Genomic DNA, 20,062 nt, shown 5'->3' with positions numbered 1-20,062 from the left:
GGAACAGGATATCTGCCTCTGTGGAGTTATTTCACATAAATGGTATGTGCAGTAATGGTTGAAAAAACAGACGTTGTTAAGTTCCCTTTTCTTGTCTGAAGACCTCCTCGTGGGTCTGCTCCTGGGCCTGGCCAAACTGGCCATGAACGGGTCCAGGCAGCGGGCTGTAGAGGGGGTCGTTAGAGCCGACTGCCTGCCCCTCTTCTGCGGTTACGTTAGAGCCCAGGTGTCCTTGGAGAAGGAGCACGCGGTCTCCACCGACACCCTGGAGTTGTTCAGGGAGAGGTGGGCGCCGCAGGGAGTGGAGTGCATTATTTCCCCCTCCATCTCCTTGGAGAAGGAGACTTGTAGTGGTAATGTCTTGGGGTTAGTAATCCAGAATCTCAAACATGTATTTTGGAGAGGAGTTCATGTCTCACCATGACAGACGATGAAATTTGAATTTGGTGAAACATCTGGCCTTCACAGCTGGCCTAGTGGTGACCGTGGGACCATTGTCAATTGCTGTAAAAACCCATCTTGTTTACTAAAGCCCTTTTAAGGCATAGCACTGCTGTCTTTACCTGGTCTGCCCTACACATGACTCCAAACCCACAGTAATGTAGTTGACCCTTAACTGCCCTGTGAGCAGTTGTGGTTAGGCAATAAATGTTGGTCTAGTCAGTGATGCCCATGTTTCATAAACAAAAATAACGACAGGTTTATGCCCTTGCCACTGTACCAAAACAGCTCACTCTTTTATGAAATGTGTAAGTAACATCCTTTGTGACCATGACAGAGTAAAAATCCACCTACACCCTTTTCAACCTTTATGCAGTCTTTGATACAGTTGGTTACATTATCTTCCTCCAGTGTCCCTCCACTGTCATCCAGCTGAATGTGTTTGTAATTTGGTAGTTTTATCTGTTTAAACATCGTCAAAGAATCTTCTTTCCATTCCTACAAAGTGACATCTAATATCACCAAGGTATTATCTTTGACCTTCCCAGTTGCTTATCTACATGCTACACCTCAGTGAAGTAATTTGAAAATGCACTGTAAATATCCACACAGGCTGACGATATCCACTCTGTACCTCACCACATCTCTCGACTCTGCTTACATTGAAAAATAGATCTTGGTAACCAGCAGGGGCTGTGATGCATGCTGTCATTGAGCCAATTAGCAGATGCTTCTGCATCCAGGTAGACATGGGCAGCTTCCAGCCAGGCCTGGAGGACTGGTTCCATGGTCTATCAACACAAGGCTGCCTGCAGGCAGCTAGACTGTGCCAGGGTGTCCATGGGAACCTAAAGACAAACTTAAGGTATTCAGTTGGCTTTCTTTAATTAGCCTTAGTAGGATCTTAAGGAACTGTATGAAAATTGCTATAGAACTCCATAAATGAGCCATTTCACACGAGGGCGTTAATTGCGATTATAAACTTTCTGTACTGACTCATTGCTGTCTGTCTGTCTGTCTGATCGGTGTTCTCTGCACTTAAACTGTGGAGAAATTTGATTTCATGCCTGATGTACTATAAGTGGAACTGTTTGCAAAATTCCCTCTAAATTACTATTGGTCAGAAGCATGAATTCCATTAGTAGAGGTACGATAATTTTAGTTTAGTGTTTATTCTTTGTGCTGCTTGAGGCTGTTTACAATCTGACTGGTTTCAGTCACTTTAAAGGAGAGAATACTAGCACTGGATTAAAAAATTAAATTGTGACCTACAAAGCTAACAATTGAATTATTCATATTTTTCATGAAGAAAATTCTTATCTATATTTTGCAGTTATCAAACAAACTAATCTTGCTGATATTTATCCTAATGCTTGATCACAGAATTCTTATGGGACATTGCACAGCTAATTGCAATGATTAAAATCACTGAATCACTGCTACAGCATCTGAGAACTGTGCAAACTGGGGAAGCAACAGCATGTCTGCTCAACCAATCATATTGAAAAAGCCTCATTCCAACACACAGCTCTGGATGTTAAACGTCGGTGCAGATTGGAGTAGGCAGCAGTTTTGCACCATTGGCCTCTGTCCCACTAGCTTTCAACCGTACCCTGACCATCAGAGTATCATAGGATCAGCTTGGTTGCTGCTGGTATGAGGCAGGTTTCAAGTTCAGGCTGATTGTTAATCATTTGCGTTCCTGCACTGACTGGGACTTTCAGTTAGCAATGCAGCAGCCATCGTCAGGGTAGATGCCCAACATGGTGGACTGAGCCTGATCAATGAAAGGGGGGATGGACGGTGAGTCACATGGACTTTCCAACCAGAAATGCTGCAGCTGCTATTCATTGCCCATGAGGGTTGTCACATGCTCACCGCTCAGGAACTGGGGCCATTTTAAGTTTATTTTGAAAACCTGACCTCCTCTTCAGAGAGACATCTCAAGAACTTATCCCAACTCACTGCCTAACATAATTGTCCCCTGCTGTCTAAAAATCTGTATGGAACGTACCACACAGGTTCAGAACCTGAAACTGAAGTATGAACAACTGGTTAATTCTTCATTTGACTAGTTTGATTTTCTTCCAGAGGTCATTCCCTGGTGATTGAAATACATGTCATTTTAAAAACTTTGAAATGGTATTGATATAGATTTACCTCTTTTGACCAGGCAGCAGGTTATTTTATTTGCGAGATTATCTCAAATTGCTGAACAACCTCCATGTAAATATTCAATCTGGAATGTGGATTGGGACATTCAGTCTTGTCCTAACAATTAAAGGCTGCTCACTGTTCCAAAAGCAAGGCCACCTCATTTAAAAGTGGACCTCTATCCGAGCGTAAACCCTGTCTATTTGCTTTCCACAGGTTGATAAATCTGTTTATCTGCAGCAATTTCTCTTTAAAATTAAAACGTCAGCATTTAAATTGTGTTGCATCTCTACTTGTTGCTCAGCAAATCGTGACACTTTGATTTCTTCATTTTCTGATTAATTGTGGCAGTATTGTTGAGTGGTGGTATTAAGGAGCCAGCTATCTAACTTATAGTTTGAACTAGCATTTAACTATTGTTATTGTCTGACAATTGGATGGCAACTTGTATCTGTCCTATTGCAATATTCAGCATTAATGTTTCCACAGTAAAAAGGAGCAGTTACCACCTTATTGAAAAAGAAACCATCTGCTTTATGTCTGAAATATTGGAATATCTACCCAATAGATTAACACAGAGCTACAGGTTGCATGCAGAATTTGTATGTTCTCGCCATGTCTGCATGGGTTTCCTCCCGATGTTCTGGTTTCCTCCCACAGTCCAAAGATATGCAAGTCAGGTGGATTGGCCATGCTAAATTGCCCATAGTATCCAGGATGTGCAGGTTCGATGGATTAGTCATGGGCAATGTAGGGTTACAGAGATAGGGTGGGATGCTGTCCGGAGGGTCATTGTGGACTTGATGGGCCAGATGGCCTGCTTCCACACTGTAGGGATTCTATGATACCAATGTTGGAAATCTGGGAGTGCTGGACAAATATAGCAGGTCTGGTAGCATCTCTACAGAGAAAACAGAACATTTTGAATTCAGCATCCCTCCATTAAAACATTCTTTGTTTCAGATCTACCCAATAGACATTAGCTGTATAGTCAATATAAAGTTACTCTTTTCAAAAATATTTTTCTACCTCTTGAAACTCAGACTCCAAGATGTGGTGTAGCTTATGTAAGTTTCTCAAGAATTTGTTTAATGTAGTGTGTATAGTAATCAGTGGACTGTAGCTTTACATAATTGTGTTATGGCTATCTGAAAAAATTGTCGCTAATGCAACGTTTCTATATCTGTAATTAAATGATAAATTATTAGAACGATTGAATGGAAGAAAAAAATAGAACTTGCATGGCCTTCTCTGTCCCAAAGTGTTCACAGATATTTTAAGCATATAAGCTGTGTGGTTTGAAGATCAACTCACTTTGACAAGGTTTCCCCAAGCAGAAATTGAAATAAATGACAACTTGCTGAGGAAAGATTTCTCCAGGTAAAATTAAAGATTAATAATAAAACACATTTTTAGCAGTTTGTGTTCCCATGTTTTGGGTCTCTCCACTTATTGAGCACATCAGCATCACTTGACCCTCCTGCAAATAGACCTTAAAATTTTAATGTCATCTTGGTTTCTACTATCCCGTTAGTTAAAAATCACACAACATCAGGTTATAGTCCAACAGGTTTATTTGGAAGTACGAGCTTTTGCAGCACTGCTTCTTCATCAGGTGGAAGCTTGTACTTCGAAATAAACCTTTTGGACTATAACCTGGTGTGTGATTCTTAAACTTTTGTCCACCCAGTCCAATAACGGCACCTCCACATAATGACTATCCAGTTAGGCAGTGAATAATTTATCTCCTGCCAGTGATTTTCTTGCCTCATAGAAGCTAAACTGTAAATAACTTTAGAAATAAGATCAATGATAGAACAATACTTTAGCTTACACTACATAAAACAGATGTAAATACAATTTTCGCAAAATAATTTGATCAATTCGCTACTGCAATTCACATCAAGCAGAGATGATCAGTCTCTCTGCATTAATTTGGCTTGTGATGTTTCTTAACTACAAATGATGCAGTTTTCAGCCTCACAACAATCATATTTCTTCTTAAAAAGTCACACTTTTCACAGCTTTAAAATTTTAAGAGAATCACTTGAAAATGGAATCTGTTATTGTGGAAGGAACAATTTTGGCATGAAGGAGGTTTTATTGAAACGACTGATTATAATATAATATTGTACCACTGATATAAGTACTGTAATTTGCTGAGGTTGCTGATTTTACTGGTGCTTGATAGTCTTTAGCAGAGACGGAGCTGGGTTTCCCTCCTGACATTGCTAATTCTCCTTCATTGTACGCTGAAGTGAATGGCCGACTTGGTATTGTTAGTATCTCTAGTCTAAGCGTGATAGATAGGTGACCTGTTTGTCCACTCGGGTGAGTCAGGTGGGAAGATTTTGATCAGAGCCCAATTTGTGCCACTTTTTGAAAGTATCACTGTCCCATTTGCCATCTCCCTGAAATAATGCCTATGAGCTCAAATACTTCCCTTCCAGGTTAGTATGTCTAGCACATGAACATATGACAGCACATTCATATTCTTAAAGGGAAGCTGGAAGATATTTCACAATCCTGAAAGACATCCTAAAAGTAATATGTTTCCATCAAATCATTGATACTGCAATGCCCATCCTGTTCTCCCATTTTTTTGGATTTGCTGTGTTAATTAGGAGGCTTTTTCTCAAGGCAGCTTTGTGATTGCTTTGTGACTAGTTTGAATGCATTGATCAAATAATTTGTGGTGTTATTATAAGTGACATAGGTTTGGTAAGTGCATTGCTTTGATATAAATTATGGAAAAAATGAGGACTGCAGATGCTAGAGAACAGAGCCAAGAGTGTTGTGGGGGAAAAGCACAGCAGGTCAGGCAGCATCCGAGGAGCAGGAGAATCGATGAAAGGGCTTGATACAAATTGTACCCATAATGGAGTTGGAATATCAACATTGTAGGCTGCTGATCAAATGTTATGCTAAATTAAAAATGCATTGAAAATTAGCTGCAGAAGCTCAAGTGCATTTGAAGCCTAATATACCTAAAGCTAATGATCTTCAACACTTATTTTATTTAAACTTTCAGCCAGGCGGGAAGATTCATGCCAGCATCCCATTGTCACAGCAGGTCTGTAATGAGAGCAGGCTCTCCATGTCTGAATCAGTGTCAGAGTTCTTTGATGCTCAAGAAGTGCTTCTATCAGCAAGCTCTTCCGAGAATGAGGTAAGACAAAATATTACTTTACTTTGAAGGACAAGATTGATTGTGGCGGAGGAAAAGCCAAATTTTGACTGATCGTTGTTGATATTGGTTTTATGGAGCATTCCAGCTGTTCGCTTCAGTTATAGCATGTGTGCTCATAATAAATGGGATTAAATACTTACAGACTCATCCTTTCAGACCATGCATTTTTAGTTAGAAGTGTGTTTTCTTAAGCTTGCCCATTCCTAGAGGTCAAAAAAATAAGAGACCCCAAGCTAATCGGGAAAAAAAGATTCATAGTTTGAATTATTGACAGGTGCAGAAATTGAGTGCAAGTCCAATTATTTTTTTGTAAATTGAGTTACCTGAGGAAGTCCTGGATCCTGACTCCTCCAGGACATACTCTAAGGGTAGAAGTGGGCAATGGGGAATGTGTTGGCCTTCAATTGAATGGCTGGATAAAAGACCAGGGAGGGCAAAACTACAATTTTCCGATGTGATTTTGGCAGTTATGAAGTTTGGCACATGTTAGTATAGAACTGTCAGATTCAAACTGAGCAGAAATGAAAGCTACATTTTATTGCAATGAGAAATATTGTAACTTGGGCATTTTATCTTTCAGGTGATTGCACAGACACTTTTAAACAAAATTTATATTGCTGTCCCTCTAAGATGCTGTCCGCTTGCCTCAGAATTCCTATCCTCTAACGTAATCTTGTAGTCGCAGTATTTATGTGGTTGATCTAGTTGAATTCCTGGTCAATAGTGACCACCAGAATGTTGATAGTGGAATTTTCAGCAATAATTGTTATTGATTGATTGTCAAAGGATGGTGATTAGCCTCTCCTTTCGAGATGATCGTTGGCCAGCACTTGTGTAGTGTGAATGTTACATGCCATTTATGAGCCCAAGACTGAACATTGTCTGGGTTTTGCTGTGAATGAACATGGACTGCTTCATTACCTGAGGTGTTGTGAATGGTGCTGAACATTGCACGATCTTTAACAAACAACCCCACCTCTGACCTTAAAATGATGGAAAGGTGAATGATGAAGCAACTGTAGACACAGGCCCAATGAGATGACTCTGAAGAACTCTCATAGTGATCTCCTGGAGGTGAGATGGTTGATCGCCAATGACCACAGGCTTTGTGCCAGGTATGATAACAACCAGTGAAAGATTTTATCCTGGTTCCTGTTGACTTCGGTTTAGCTAGGGCTCCTTGATGTCATACTCGGTCAAATTCTGTCTTGATCTACCTCGCCTCACCTTCAAAACCAGGTGTGCAATACCGTTCACTTATTTATGTTTTTAAATATATTGCTGGAAGTTGATCTCAAAATTGAAAAGCACTGTCTCTAACTTCCTCCAGTTTGTTCACAAGCTCCAGTAAAAATTACACTATATTCTTGTATATAACCTAGTTGTATTTAACATTTCTGGAGCCAAGATGTACCAGTAATTTTGTTTTTTCCCCACAATAAATCTGATTGTACTATTTTTAATCCTCAGGGATCCGATGATGAATCCTATGTCAGTGATGTCAGTGACAATATTTCAGAAGATAATGCCAGTGTTGGAGAGACTGTTTCTCGACAATGTATGAACAAAATCTTACATTACAATTTTGTAATGATAAAATTTAAAAACATCTGAAAATGTACTTTTCAGTGTGTTGAAAAATATATTTCAAGTTTCCATCAACAATTTGGATTCAGGAGTAGAATTTGAGTTCAGCACCAAATTTGGGGTATATTTTGTATAAAGGATGGTGACAAAATGCAAGATGATTTTTTTTTAGATTACTTACAGTGTGGAAACAGGCCCTTCAGCCGAACAAGTCCACACCGACCCGCTGAAGTGTAACCCACCCAGACCCATTCCCCTACATCTACCACTTCTCCTAACACTATGGGCAATTTAGCATGGCCAATTCACCTAACCTGCACATTTTTGGTCTGTGGGAGGAAACCGGAGCACCCAGAGGAAACCCACGCAGACACTGGGAGGATGTGCTAACTCCACACAGACAGTTGCCCGAGGCGGGAATTGAACCTGGGTCTTTGGCGCTGTGAGGCAGCAGTGCTAACCACTGTGCCACCATGCCGCCCAAGTGTTAATACACTTGCAGAATGGCTGTTTAATTGAAAAACAAATTAAATCCAAGTACATGAGACATGATGCATTTTGGAATGAAGATTAAAAAGAGCACACAATCCAATGAAAGGCAAGTTCTTAAATGGGGTCATAGGTCGTGCATCTGAGGTGGGACTTACTCCTACTCAGGAGCAGAAATGCTACTCTGCTTATTAAGGCATCTTATAGAGTAATGTCGCTTTAGGGAAGCCTGTTTTCTATCTGGGTTTGGGTGAGAGGGAGCAACAGTCATCCCTCAGTTAAATTCAGCACCTTTGGAGTATTGTGAACCTTTCTGATCTCCATTTAACAAATAGAAGTGAAAAATGATTTACCAAATTGCTAGCAAACCTGAGAAATTATACTGAATAGACTAGACTGAGTAGGATGAGACTTTTTGTTCCAGAAAAGAGAAAATTGAGGGAAACATGATTGAGGTCTTTAAGACAATGAAAGAATTTGATAGAGTATGAGAGAGTATGCTTCCTCCTATGGAAGAGATCGAACTAGCTATAAGAATGTCAGTAATAAATCTGAAAATGAGTTCTAGAGAAACTTTGTTAGCTTAGTGGGTGGTTAGAATTTACAACTCAGTAGCAGAAAGAGTAGTTGAGGCAAACAGGATAGATGTATTCAGCGGATGTAGTGTAGGCACATGGGAGAGAAAGGAATAGAAAGATTTGTTCATGGGGTATGGGGAGGCTAATGTGTAGCTCAAACATAAGTCTGCTTCTATTGGAACAATTGATCTGTTCCTCAGTGACTAAATTATAGTTAACCACCACAGCATACTTAAAGAATGCACATTTTTATATATGTTGCAAGGAGCAGTACAGTATTGAGACTACATTTATGAATGAATATTCTTTCACTGCGACATCTATCATATTCCTGAAATGGCCTCTGATCCATACTGTTGTTTAAGTTCAGTTTACTGTTTGAATTTGTTAATCATTTCTAAATTTTCTGTGGCATCTGCTTTTGTACATAGTTGTAGCAGGAGGGATAGCAGGTTGTCATAACTAGAACTGAAAATGTGTTGCTGGAAAAGCGCAGCAGGTCAGGCAGCATCCAGGGAACAGGAGAATCGACGTTTCGGGCATAAGCCCTTCTTCAGGCTTATGCCCAAAACGTCGATTCTCCTGTTCCCTGGATGCTGCCTGACCTGCTGCGCTTTTCCAGCAATGCATTTTCAGCTCTGATCTCCAGCATCTGCAGACCTCACTTTCTCCTGTCATAACTAGAAACCAATTAAATTGAAATAATATTGGTTAGATTTTAATTGAATTTTAAGGGAATTAGCATAACTTGTACACATTATATTTTAAGTTGGAAGAGCTACTTAATCAATCCAAACGAGCAGTCTCTGCAATCAAGGAGAGCATTGGAAAATTGAGAGGTGACAGATTAGCAAAGACTTCGAACAAAGGATAGAGAATTAACATCTGAGTCTTCATTTCACTACATGATATTCTTGTCACTTAAATTAACTTCCAAGCATTGAAAGATAATTGTGTCATACCTTAGGATCTCATTAAACTAATTGCAGCAAATTATCCTATTGAGACAGTGGGTATCATTATACTACGCTAGCTACCAGTACATCCTTATCTCCTGAAACAAGAGACCTCAGATCAATGACCATGCTCAGCTGGTCTATGATTTAAACATTCTGTATCATGGAATATTCATGATAAACAGGAATCTTAACACTAAAGGTGTGTTTGTTGTTTCAGGTTTAAAGTGAAGAGTAACTGAGTGTGAGGAAGTCTCCGTGTTAGTAATGTGATTTACGTGACCAGCTTTACGCAAGCAGCCACAACAAAAACTTGCATTTGTGTAGTGTCCCTCATGCAGGAGTATGGAGCACCTTTAGTGGGGGGTGCGACCAGCAAGAGGTGGTAATGATGAAAGGAGAGCAGGGGTTCCCAAACATACATCAATGGACAAAGAGTATTTTAAAAAGAGCTTCAAAGGACAGAAAGAACATGACTGAGTCATTTTGGATTTAGTTTGAAAGAATACAGGTGTTGTGGATTGGTACCTACAATGGTGTAAAGGAATAGCATATAGAGCCAGGAAAGTGGAAGGACAAGTTTGAAAGCTGGGAACAAGAATAGACCATTCAGTCCCTTGAGCCTGTTCCAACATTCAATCAGATCATGTGATCTTTGCCCTAACTCCATATACCTGCTTTTGACCTATATCCCTTAATAACTTTGCTTATCAAACATTTATCCATGTCAGATTTAAAATTAATCCCTGATCCAGCATCCACCGTTGTTTGTGGAAGAGAATTAACACTATCATCCTTTGTGTGCAGAAATGCTTCCTAACGTCTCTTCTGAATAATCTGGCCCTAATTCTCAGCCTCTGCCCACTAGTTCTAGAAGTCCCAACCAATGGAAATTGTTTATCTTTATCCACTCTGACATTTCCTGCTAATATCATGTACCATTCAATGAGATCACTTTTATTGCATTCCATTCGCTTGCCGTGACTTCATACCCCTAAACAGCTTTGGCTAGGAAAAAAACTCTGCCATTTAAGATTATCAATTGAACTCCTATCACTGCTCCATTTGAAAGAGACTCCTTTCTTCTACCGCCCTTTGTGTGAAGAAGTATTTTGTAATTTCTTTTTTGTATGAACTAGCTTGAATATTGAAGTTCTCCCACATTCAGTGGAAGATATTATCCTGAATGCAATCCATTCATTTCTTTAAAAATGATTAACGTCAGCACAGTTTGTTGTCTTGGTTAATTTGACCACAGCAGCCTTATGCTATAGATTGTTTAGAATTGATATAAGAAAGACGTAAAGGTGATTGGTGGAAGAGGTAACCATGGAGATATTGGTGTTAATGTTGATATCTTCAAGGACATTGGAAAGGAAGTGCGAGTCTTATTCAGAGCAACATTTGACAGAATAAAGCAGCTAAGTTTAGATTTACTGAAATAGATATTCCTTTTAAAGGATATTGGGATTCCAATCGTAACTAACGTTGACAAATAGGTATTTGGGATTGATGAGTCATTGCTTAGTCATCAGAAGCCTTGTTGAAGTCAGACATTCAGTTAAAGAAATAGATGTAGATTTCATGAAGCAAATCAGTTTCGGAGAGGGATGGAAAATAATCTATTAAGAAGGGATGAGGATGGACTAATGTTGGCAGTAGGGTAAAGATGGAGGAGATCCTGTTCTGTTGTTGTTGTTGTCTCTTATCTCAAGAGGGTTGGAATATAAAAGCAGAGATGTACTACTAAGACTTTATAAAGCTCTGGTTAGGCCCCTTTGGAGTAACTGTGTCCAGTTTTGGTCCCCACACCTCAGGAAGGACATACTGGCACTGGAACGTGTCCAGCGGAGATTCACACGGATGATCCCTGGAATGACAAGTCTAACATATGAGGAACGGCTGAGGATACTGGGATTGTATTCATTGGAGTTTAGAAGATTAAGGGGAGACTTAATAAAGACGTACAATTCTACAACTCAATGAAGTTGTCTTCAAGGCCGAGATTGATAGATTCTTGTTGTCTAGAGGAATTAAGGGCTACGGGGAGAACGCTGGTAAGTGGAGCTGAAATGCGCATCAGCCATGATTGAATGGCGGAGTGGACTCGATGGGCCGAATGGCCTTACTTCCACTCCTATGTCTTATGGTCTTATGGTCTACTCAAACTCCTCATCTCTATGGCTTAGTGTAGCTTCATCAGAATAGCTGATCATCTACCTACTCAATGTAAAGAGAATTTGGATTTAATTAACAATATTCCTACTTGACATGAAGTTTAATTTCTCATACAATTGTGAATTCTCAAGGACAGGGAAGAGAATAGAGCTGAATTTTAAAATATAATTACTTAGGCTTCCCTGCTCTGTAAGGAGTACTTTTCAATATATAAACTATGGGTGATTATGAACTATTGTGTAATGAAACACTTTGTTTCAGTTAATATCTAATTGCCATGGTAACTTTGATTCCTTCTTTGGTCTGGCATCATATATAATCCATTAGTAATAGATCAAAATAGTTCTAATGTGATTATGAACATTTAACTACTCTTATAAATAAGAAGAAATCTTACAAGGCTGTTAATTAATTGTATGAGTTGTTTATCAAACAGTTACTAGAGCTCACTGGGAAAGGTGTAAAGTCCTCTGAGCACTGTATTCATGTCCATGAACAGCTTTCATTTTAAAAAGCACTGAAATGAGCAGGTATCACAACTTTTATGAAATTCAATAGTGTGCTATGTTGCAGAATACTGAGCAAATGGGCCTGTATGCACCTTTGGGAAACATCGCTCTCCTCCTACTACTCCCTCTGGTGACATTGTCCCAATACCCTCCTGCCTTAGACAGCCATTCTACCTATTGTTACCAATCCCATTCTCAGTTATCCCTCTCTTGTCCAACCCCATTTTTCGATCTCTGGTCCATATCATTACTCGTTATCTCTGCCCTGATCCATCCCACCCTCTATTTTCGCTCTCGTCCCTTTCCCATTTTCTCTTTTGTCTCATTCTCCATCTTCTCATGCCATATGTATGAACTGATAGTTCTTCTACACATTAGAGCAAATGAATTACAAAGCGTGTAGAGAAGAGGCACGGAGCTTTAAAACTTGAACTTTGATCATAAACATCCTTAAAATCGATTCATCTCACTAAACAATGAAACAAAGCTGACTCAATGTGGCCTTCCATCCATTAACTATGAATTTAACTTCCATGAACCACTGGTTTCCAGGCTGATACATGTGGCTGAGTCATTGCTAAAGCCATTTGCTTATTAGCAATTCTTCATATGAATATTTTGCATCAGTATTTACTGTGGAAAAGGATATGGAAGATATAGACTGTAGGGAACTAGATGGTAACATCTTGCAAAATGTCCAGAGGAGGAAATGCTGGATGTCTTGAAACGGATAAAGGTGGATAAATCCCCAGGACCGATCAGGTGTACCCGAGAACTCTGTGGGAAGCTAGAGAAGTGATTGCTGGGCCTCTTGCTGAGATATTTGTATCATCGATAGTCACAGGTGAGGTGCCGGAAGACTGGAGGTTGGCAAACGTGGTGCCATTGTTTAAGAAGGGCAGCAAAGACAAGCCAGGGAACTATAGACCAGTGACCCTGACCTCAGTGGTGGGCAAGTTGTTGGAGGGAATCCTGAGGGACAGGATGTACATGTATTTGGAAAGGCAAAGCCTGATTAGGGATAGTCAACATGGCTTTGTGCGTGGGAAATCATGTCTCACAAACTTGATTGAGTTTTTTGAAGAAGTAACAAAAAAGATTGATGTGATCTATATGGACTCCAGTAAGGCGTTCGACAAGGTTCCCCATGGGAGACTGATTAGCAAGGTTAGATCTCATGGATAAAGGGAGAACTATCTATTTGAATACAGAACTGGCACAAAGGTAGAAGACAGAGGGTGGTGGTGGAGGGTTGTTAGGCCACTGTTGGAATATTGCGTGCAATTGTGGTCTCCTTCCTATCGGAAAGATATTGTGAAACTTGAAGGGTTCAGAAAAGATTTACAAGGATGTTGCCAGGGTTGGAGGATTTGAACTACAGGGAGAGGCTGAACAGGCTGGGGCTGTTTTCCCTGGAGCATTGGAGGCTGAGGGGTGACCTTATAGAGGTTTACAAAATTATGAGGGGCATTAATAGGATAAATAGACAAAGTCTTTTCCCTGGGGTCGGGGAGTCCAGAACTAGATTAGATTAGATTACTTTTAGATTAGATTAGATTAGATTAGATTACTTACAGTGTGGAAACAGGCCCTTCGGCCCAACAAGTCCACACCGCCCCGCCGAAGCGCAACCCACCCATATCCCTACATTTACCCCTTAGCTAACACTACGGGCAATTTAGCATGGCCAATTCACCTGACCTGCACATCTTTGGACTGTGGGAGGAAACTGGAGCACCCGGAGGAAACCCACGCAGACACGGGGAGAACATGCAAACTTCACACAGTCAGTCGCCTGAGGCGGGAATTGAACCCGGGTCTCTGGCGCTGTGAGGCAGCAGTGCTAACCACTGTGCCACCGTGCCGCCCACTAGAGGGCATAGGTTTAGGGTGAGAGGGGAAAGATATAAAAGAGACCTAAGGGGCAACATTACCATGCAGAGGGTGGTACGTGTATGGAATGAGCTGCCAGAGGATGTGGTGGAGGCTGGTACAATTGCAACATTTAAGAGGCATTTGGATGGGTATATGAATAGGAAGGGTTTGGAGGGATATGGGCTGGGTGCTGGCAGGTGGAACTAGATTGGATTGGAATATCTGGTCGGCGTGGACAGGTTGGACCGAAGGGTCTGTTTCCATGCTGTACATCTCTATGACTCTATATGTGGTGAACAGCCACATATGTATAATGAATCCAACCAACAGTTTCTCATTTTGAAAATCTATCGAATAGCTTAACCTCAGACTGTGTGTTTATCTGATTGTGATGGGCCATACCAAGTATATTTGTGACGTTGATTTGCTTTGGACTTTCCTGAGCCATTTGGCTCTAGATTGTGTCATGATGCATTGAGAACTCCTGGATGCGGAACAACCTTGAGTCCTTATATTGCCTTCCCTGGATTCCAAAATGGTGTGTAGATCCCATCACTTGCATCCAGCTTGGGTCCTTTCCTCCAACCCAGTGCCAAGAATTCACAGTCTCTCTCCTCTCCCAGAACCCTTGACTGCTGACTCTGGAATACCCTTGGCGTCACTGCCTGTTGTGGTGCTTTGAGTCCTTGCCTGGCTCCTAACCTCCTTGCTGTATGCTGCGCAGTTCTAGACACATCTCTGCTCTCCCTATTCCTTCAATACACTTCAAGGTGACTGTATCCCAGTAACTGATTCCTTCTGTCTTTCTGTGACCACTTCCTGCTCTCTCAATCACAAATGCACTTTATCCTGTTTTCTCTGAAGTGGCTTGAGCTTTTGCCATTGGGTTTTGATAATCATCCCGTACCCAAGTTTGAGCTCCCTGCTGTCAGCAGCTCTGTGTTTTAATGCGTGGAATATTGACGAAACATTGATAATATGTCTTGATTTGCCAGCTTATTCATAGGAAACCCACGTTAGATCTCCGTAACATTAAGCAGGTACTACTTAATGTTTAACTCGTCTTGTTACAGTATCTAATGACGAGCTCAGTAGTGGTGCATTTCGAAATGGTAGACGTACGTGTCTCCCGGCACCATCTCCAGATACCAGTAGCATCAATCTGTGGAACATTTTGAGAAATAACATCGGAAAAGATCTGTCCAAGGTTTCCATGCCAGTTGAGCTGAATGAACCCCTCAATACTCTGCAGCATCTATGCGAAGAATTGGAATATTCCGAATTGTTAGATAAGGCTGCCGAAATGGACGATCCATTTGACCGAATGGTAATCTTTTTACTTTGTAATTGAATATCATTGTTCGTTTTACCATTTTATTGTTGGTTCAGATCTGTTCTTGCTGTTAAAGATCGATCTTTGCAAAGTTTGATTGTTGTGATTAAGCAGTGTTGCTGCCAGTGTTCCAAACATACTTTATATTCAACATTGTTTGGAGGACTTTAATTTTGAAGTCTTTTGGAAAGGGGAATTGGTTTCAAGTTTCTTTAAACACTTACTGTGGTAGTGGAGAGTTTTGTTTTAAACCAAGGCTTACTAGCAATTGCATGGGTGTGATAACTACTTGCTTTTGTGTGGATCTTGCTGTTAGTGAATGGTGACTGGCTTGGAAGAAATCCTGCTATGAAACAACTGAATTAGGGGGAATCTAATGGTAGAGCAAGCTGAGTTGGAAGAAAGCTTGCTATGAACAGGTTGTAAGTGGACCTCTCCCATTGCTGAGAAGAAACCCTCTACGTCAGTTCGGGGTGAAACTTGTTTTGTTCTTTTGAAAGAGTGATTGATAGACCATCTCAAGATTCTATTTGTTCAGCAAGCTGTTGATACCTTAGACAACGGTGCAGGATTAACTTGACCACGTGTGTGTGAAAATATTAGAAACGAAGTACAGCATATTACAAAACATCCTACATTTTATCCTTTGTCTTCATAAATAACCCGTTGGCTGGTGTTTCCTTTCCAGCAATATCTGCAGAGAAATCTCGTTTTCTTTCTCCCCACTCTGTCTTTTCCAAGAGAGAGAGAGAATGTGTGTGTGTGTGTGTGTGTTGGGGATGTTTATAGGAACAAACATTTATACTTATATATTACTGACCGTGCATGTGAGACAATTATTCCATCTTTATTGAATAAGTTTTGTTTTGATAATAACCCATCATTATCTTTTTAAAAGATCTGATTGACGTTGTTTATTAATGATCTTCACAATGGGAAAAATATTTTTATTTTTTGTTGTGACCTGTGGATTCGTGAAAGTAGTGACAGTGCACTTCTTCAACCTAACCACGTGTTGAACAGAGATTGTAGTGTTACCTTTGCTCTGTTGAACGCACACAATCTCAAGATGCATTCCAATACTAGAAATTTAAATATAATTTATTAGAATAGAACTTGGAAAATTAAGACCAATATTTTTCTTTCAATGTGTCTCCAGAACTAAAATTTTGATTGTTTTATTTACATGCCATGTTAAGATATTTGACCTGGGTAACTTCACTTAAACAAAAAATCTAGACTAAAATAATAGAGAAGCAATGGTTATTTGTGTATATTTGGGTATTATATTTTTCTGTTTCCCAACTTGATCTAATTGCATCTTTTGGTCCTAAATTTTTAGGTTATGATTGCTACATTTGCAGTTTCAGGATATGCTACAACATATTACAGAGCTACTTTCAAACCCTTTAATCCTGTGCTTGGAGAGACATATGAATGTATTCGAGAAGACAAGGGATTCCGGTTTTTTGCAGAGCAGGTATGATCTATATCCTAATCCATTGCGATCTAAAAGTCAACTGACCTCAAAGGAAAAATGTGTTTTTTTAAAATTTTCAGCTATGCATTTAAATTATCATAAATTACTTTTAAATTACGTTGTAAAAGTGAAAAGAAAATCTTAGAACTCTCTCTACTGACTTATCATTGCACATCTCCACATTCTAACAGATGTAAGTAGATCATGGATGAAATGTAACCATGTTGTCCATTGAAAGCGAAAATCTTCAATACATGAATGCTAAGTAAATAATTTTATCGTTAAACTCAAATAATTAAATTCACCAAAGGATGAACTTCATCGAAGCCTGTTCTGGGATATGAGCAACCCCAACAGTAAATCTGAAGCAGATCAGAGCTGGTGAAATATTATCATGATGTCACCGCTCCTTGAGTAATTACCTGTTGTTTGGATCAAAGTTGTGAGAAGATGAAAAGCTGAATGGTTCTGGCAGAAACTGGACTGAAGGATCCTGAGATTAGGGATTCCTCATTGGCACTATTGATTTCATCATAGAATCTCTACGAAGAGTAACCCACCCAGACCCATTCCCCTATCCTTTACTCTGCATTTATCCCTGACAAATGCACCTAATCTACACATTGCTGAACACTATGGACACATTGGCATGACCAATTCACCTAACCTGCACATCTTTGGATTGTGGGAGGAAACCGGAGCACCTGGAGGAAACCCACGCAGACAGTCACCCGAGGCTGAAATCGAACCTGGGTCCCTGGCACTGAGAAGCAGCAGTGCTAATCACTGAGCCACCATGCCGTCCATTCCACAGTTTTGCTGTTATTTTATGGGGGTGCTAAAGTGGTAATTGGTTGGTGAGGTTTATCTTGCGTTTATTGTTAGGATTTTGGATTTTTTTTGTTGTGCACATTGAGTGCTCCCACATCTTGTTACAACTTCCACAATACATCCCCTCACAATTTTTAGCATTAAGTTCCATCTGCCATTGATCTGCCTATCTGACCAGCCTGTTCTTATCTCCCTTTAAACTAAGACCTCCTTCCTCACTATTAACCACCTGATTGATGCATATCCAGTTCCTTTCCTGTTTTATATTGCTAGCTGTCTCTGCCAGTATGTTGTACACTCTGTGTATTTGTATCTGACGCTCTCTCCTGTTCTGTCACCCCTGCTGAATTAGTTTTTTTTCAGGACCTGCCACTTTCTGTTAATTGCCTGAATGTCTGCCACCATTCTTAACTGCATGTGGTACAAATGAAGAGCTTTGCCTAGTTTGTTAGATGTGTTTACTATGGCATGTGTGTAGCCTGTTGTTGCAGTATATCTAGTTTGATACCTCATTCTAATTTGTGTGGGATGCTGCTGTATAAATATTCAGCTGTTCCCTCTCTTGAGCCAGGTTGATCTTCCAGCATAATGTGATGGATAAGCAGGGGATAGGACGTTCCACAAAGTTGTAGGGCTATAAAAATCTGTTGGAATTAACAGACTATGACATCTCACTTCTAATGGCTCTGCTCTTAGTGGCGCATGTCATAATGGAGAATATATTCACTGAGAAGATAAAGCAGCACATATGCAGGCCCTGATTAGCAACAGTATCCTTTACTGGTGAACCATTCTTCATGGTCAGGATTAAAGTTACTCACCTGGAATATAGTTTGTGCTGGTGCTTCCCATAAGCTGTCTCCAAGTAGAGATCAGTGTGAAAAAAGTGACTTGTTTGTTGTAGGCTGTTAATGCTAGCCAATAGCTAAACAGCTTCTTGAATTCTGTCAATGCCAGAAATTGAGGCAAAGTTGTGCTGAAAGGAGATACCTGAAATGGATTTGTCACTCTGTCCTCAGATGTAGTTCCTGACTTGCTGAGTGTTTCTCACAACATTTCTTTCTGTTACAATAGATAACAGATGTTCCATGATAAGTAATCTATGTCCATACAAACTTTCTGTCATTATATTTTTTTCTAAGTTACCATATATATTGCTTGAATTCAGTAAAAATGAAAACTGCCAGACTCTCATAAACATTCAACTGATCCACTAGTTGATCAGCTATATAAATGCTGTGGTTGCAGGAGCAGGTCGGAGGCTCCACAGGTTCCCCAAAGCCTGTTCACCTTCTACAAAGCACAATTCAGGAGTGTGATACTCCCCAGTTGCAGGATGGATGCAACTTCAACAACACTCAAGAAGCTCCACATCATCCACAATAGATCAGGCTGCTTGATTGGAACCTTATCCACCACCTTCAGCATTCATTCCCTTCAGCAATGAGGCACAATGACAGCAGTGTGTACCATCAACAAAATTGAAGGCAGCAGCTCATCCAGAGTCCTTCAACAATATCTTCTGAATCTGCTGGGCTGACTGATACCTGGACTTCAGAGGTTAAGTTATGAGGAGAGATTATGCAAATTAGGCCAGTTCATTCTAGAATTTAGAAGGTTAAGGAGTGATCTGATCAAAGTCTTCAAGCTATTAACAGGAAAAGACGGTGCAGATGACAAACTATTCCCAACTTGTTGGGGTTTCTAGAACTGGGGCATAGACCTTCAGGAGAGATGTTCGATGCACTTCTTCACTTTTACAAAGACAGGGGAGAGGTTTGGAATTGTCTTCCACAAATGGCAGTTATAGAGTCATACAACACGAAAACAGACCCTTTAGTTCAACTCCTCCAGGCTGACCAGGTTTCCCAAATTAAACTAGTCCCATTTGTCTGCATTTGGCCCATATCCCTTTAAACATTTCCTACTCATGTACCTGTCCAAATGTATTTTATATGTTGTAACTGTATTTGCATCTACCCACTTTCTCTGGGAGTTCATTCCACATACGAACCACCCTCTGTGTGGAAAACGTTGCCCTTCAGGTCCCTTTTAAATCTTTCTCCTCTCGCCATAAAGATATGCCCTCCAGTTCTGAACTCCCCACTCCCAGGGAAATGATTTTATAAACCCCTCAACCTCTGATGCTCCAGTGAAGAAATTCCAGCTTATCCAGCCTCTCCTTATAACTCAAACCTCCAGTCACAGTAACACCTCAGTAAATGTTTTTCTGCACCCTGTACAATTTAATAATATAGTAGGGTAACCAGAACTGTACACAGTACTCCAAAAGTGACCTCACCAATGCCCTCTACAATCTCAATATGATGTCCCAACATTTATACTTAATGGTCTAAGCAATGAAGACAAGCATGCCAAATGCTTTACGTATCATTGTGCCTACCTGTTGATGCTAGGTCAGTTGTAAATCTGAGATAGATTAATTTTTATTTCGCAAAGG

The 20,062-nt window shown here is 40.2% G+C and overlaps 1 protein-coding gene across 6 annotated transcripts in view; it reads left to right on the top strand.

The window, feature by feature from the left end:
* osbpl6 (oxysterol binding protein-like 6) overlaps positions 1-20,062 on the top strand; it is a 170,778-nt gene that overhangs the window by 133,306 nt on the left and 17,410 nt on the right. For all 6 annotated transcript variants that reach the window (XM_043693527.1, XM_043693522.1, XM_043693523.1 and 3 more), the window contains 4 exons: positions 5,627-5,764; positions 7,256-7,343; positions 15,031-15,284; positions 16,633-16,770. In XM_043693527.1, the coding sequence (XP_043549462.1) occupies positions 5,627-5,764; positions 7,256-7,343; positions 15,031-15,284; positions 16,633-16,770 (618 nt within the window). The remainder of the gene's footprint in view (positions 1-5,626; positions 5,765-7,255; positions 7,344-15,030; positions 15,285-16,632; positions 16,771-20,062) is intronic.

Source organism: Chiloscyllium plagiosum, chromosome 7 (assembly GCF_004010195.1).
Source record: "Chiloscyllium plagiosum isolate BGI_BamShark_2017 chromosome 7, ASM401019v2, whole genome shotgun sequence".
Taxonomy (NCBI): domain Eukaryota; kingdom Metazoa; phylum Chordata; class Chondrichthyes; order Orectolobiformes; family Hemiscylliidae; genus Chiloscyllium; species Chiloscyllium plagiosum.
The sequence above is the reverse complement of the archived record's forward strand: the minus strand, read 5'-3'. Positions and strand labels throughout refer to the sequence as shown.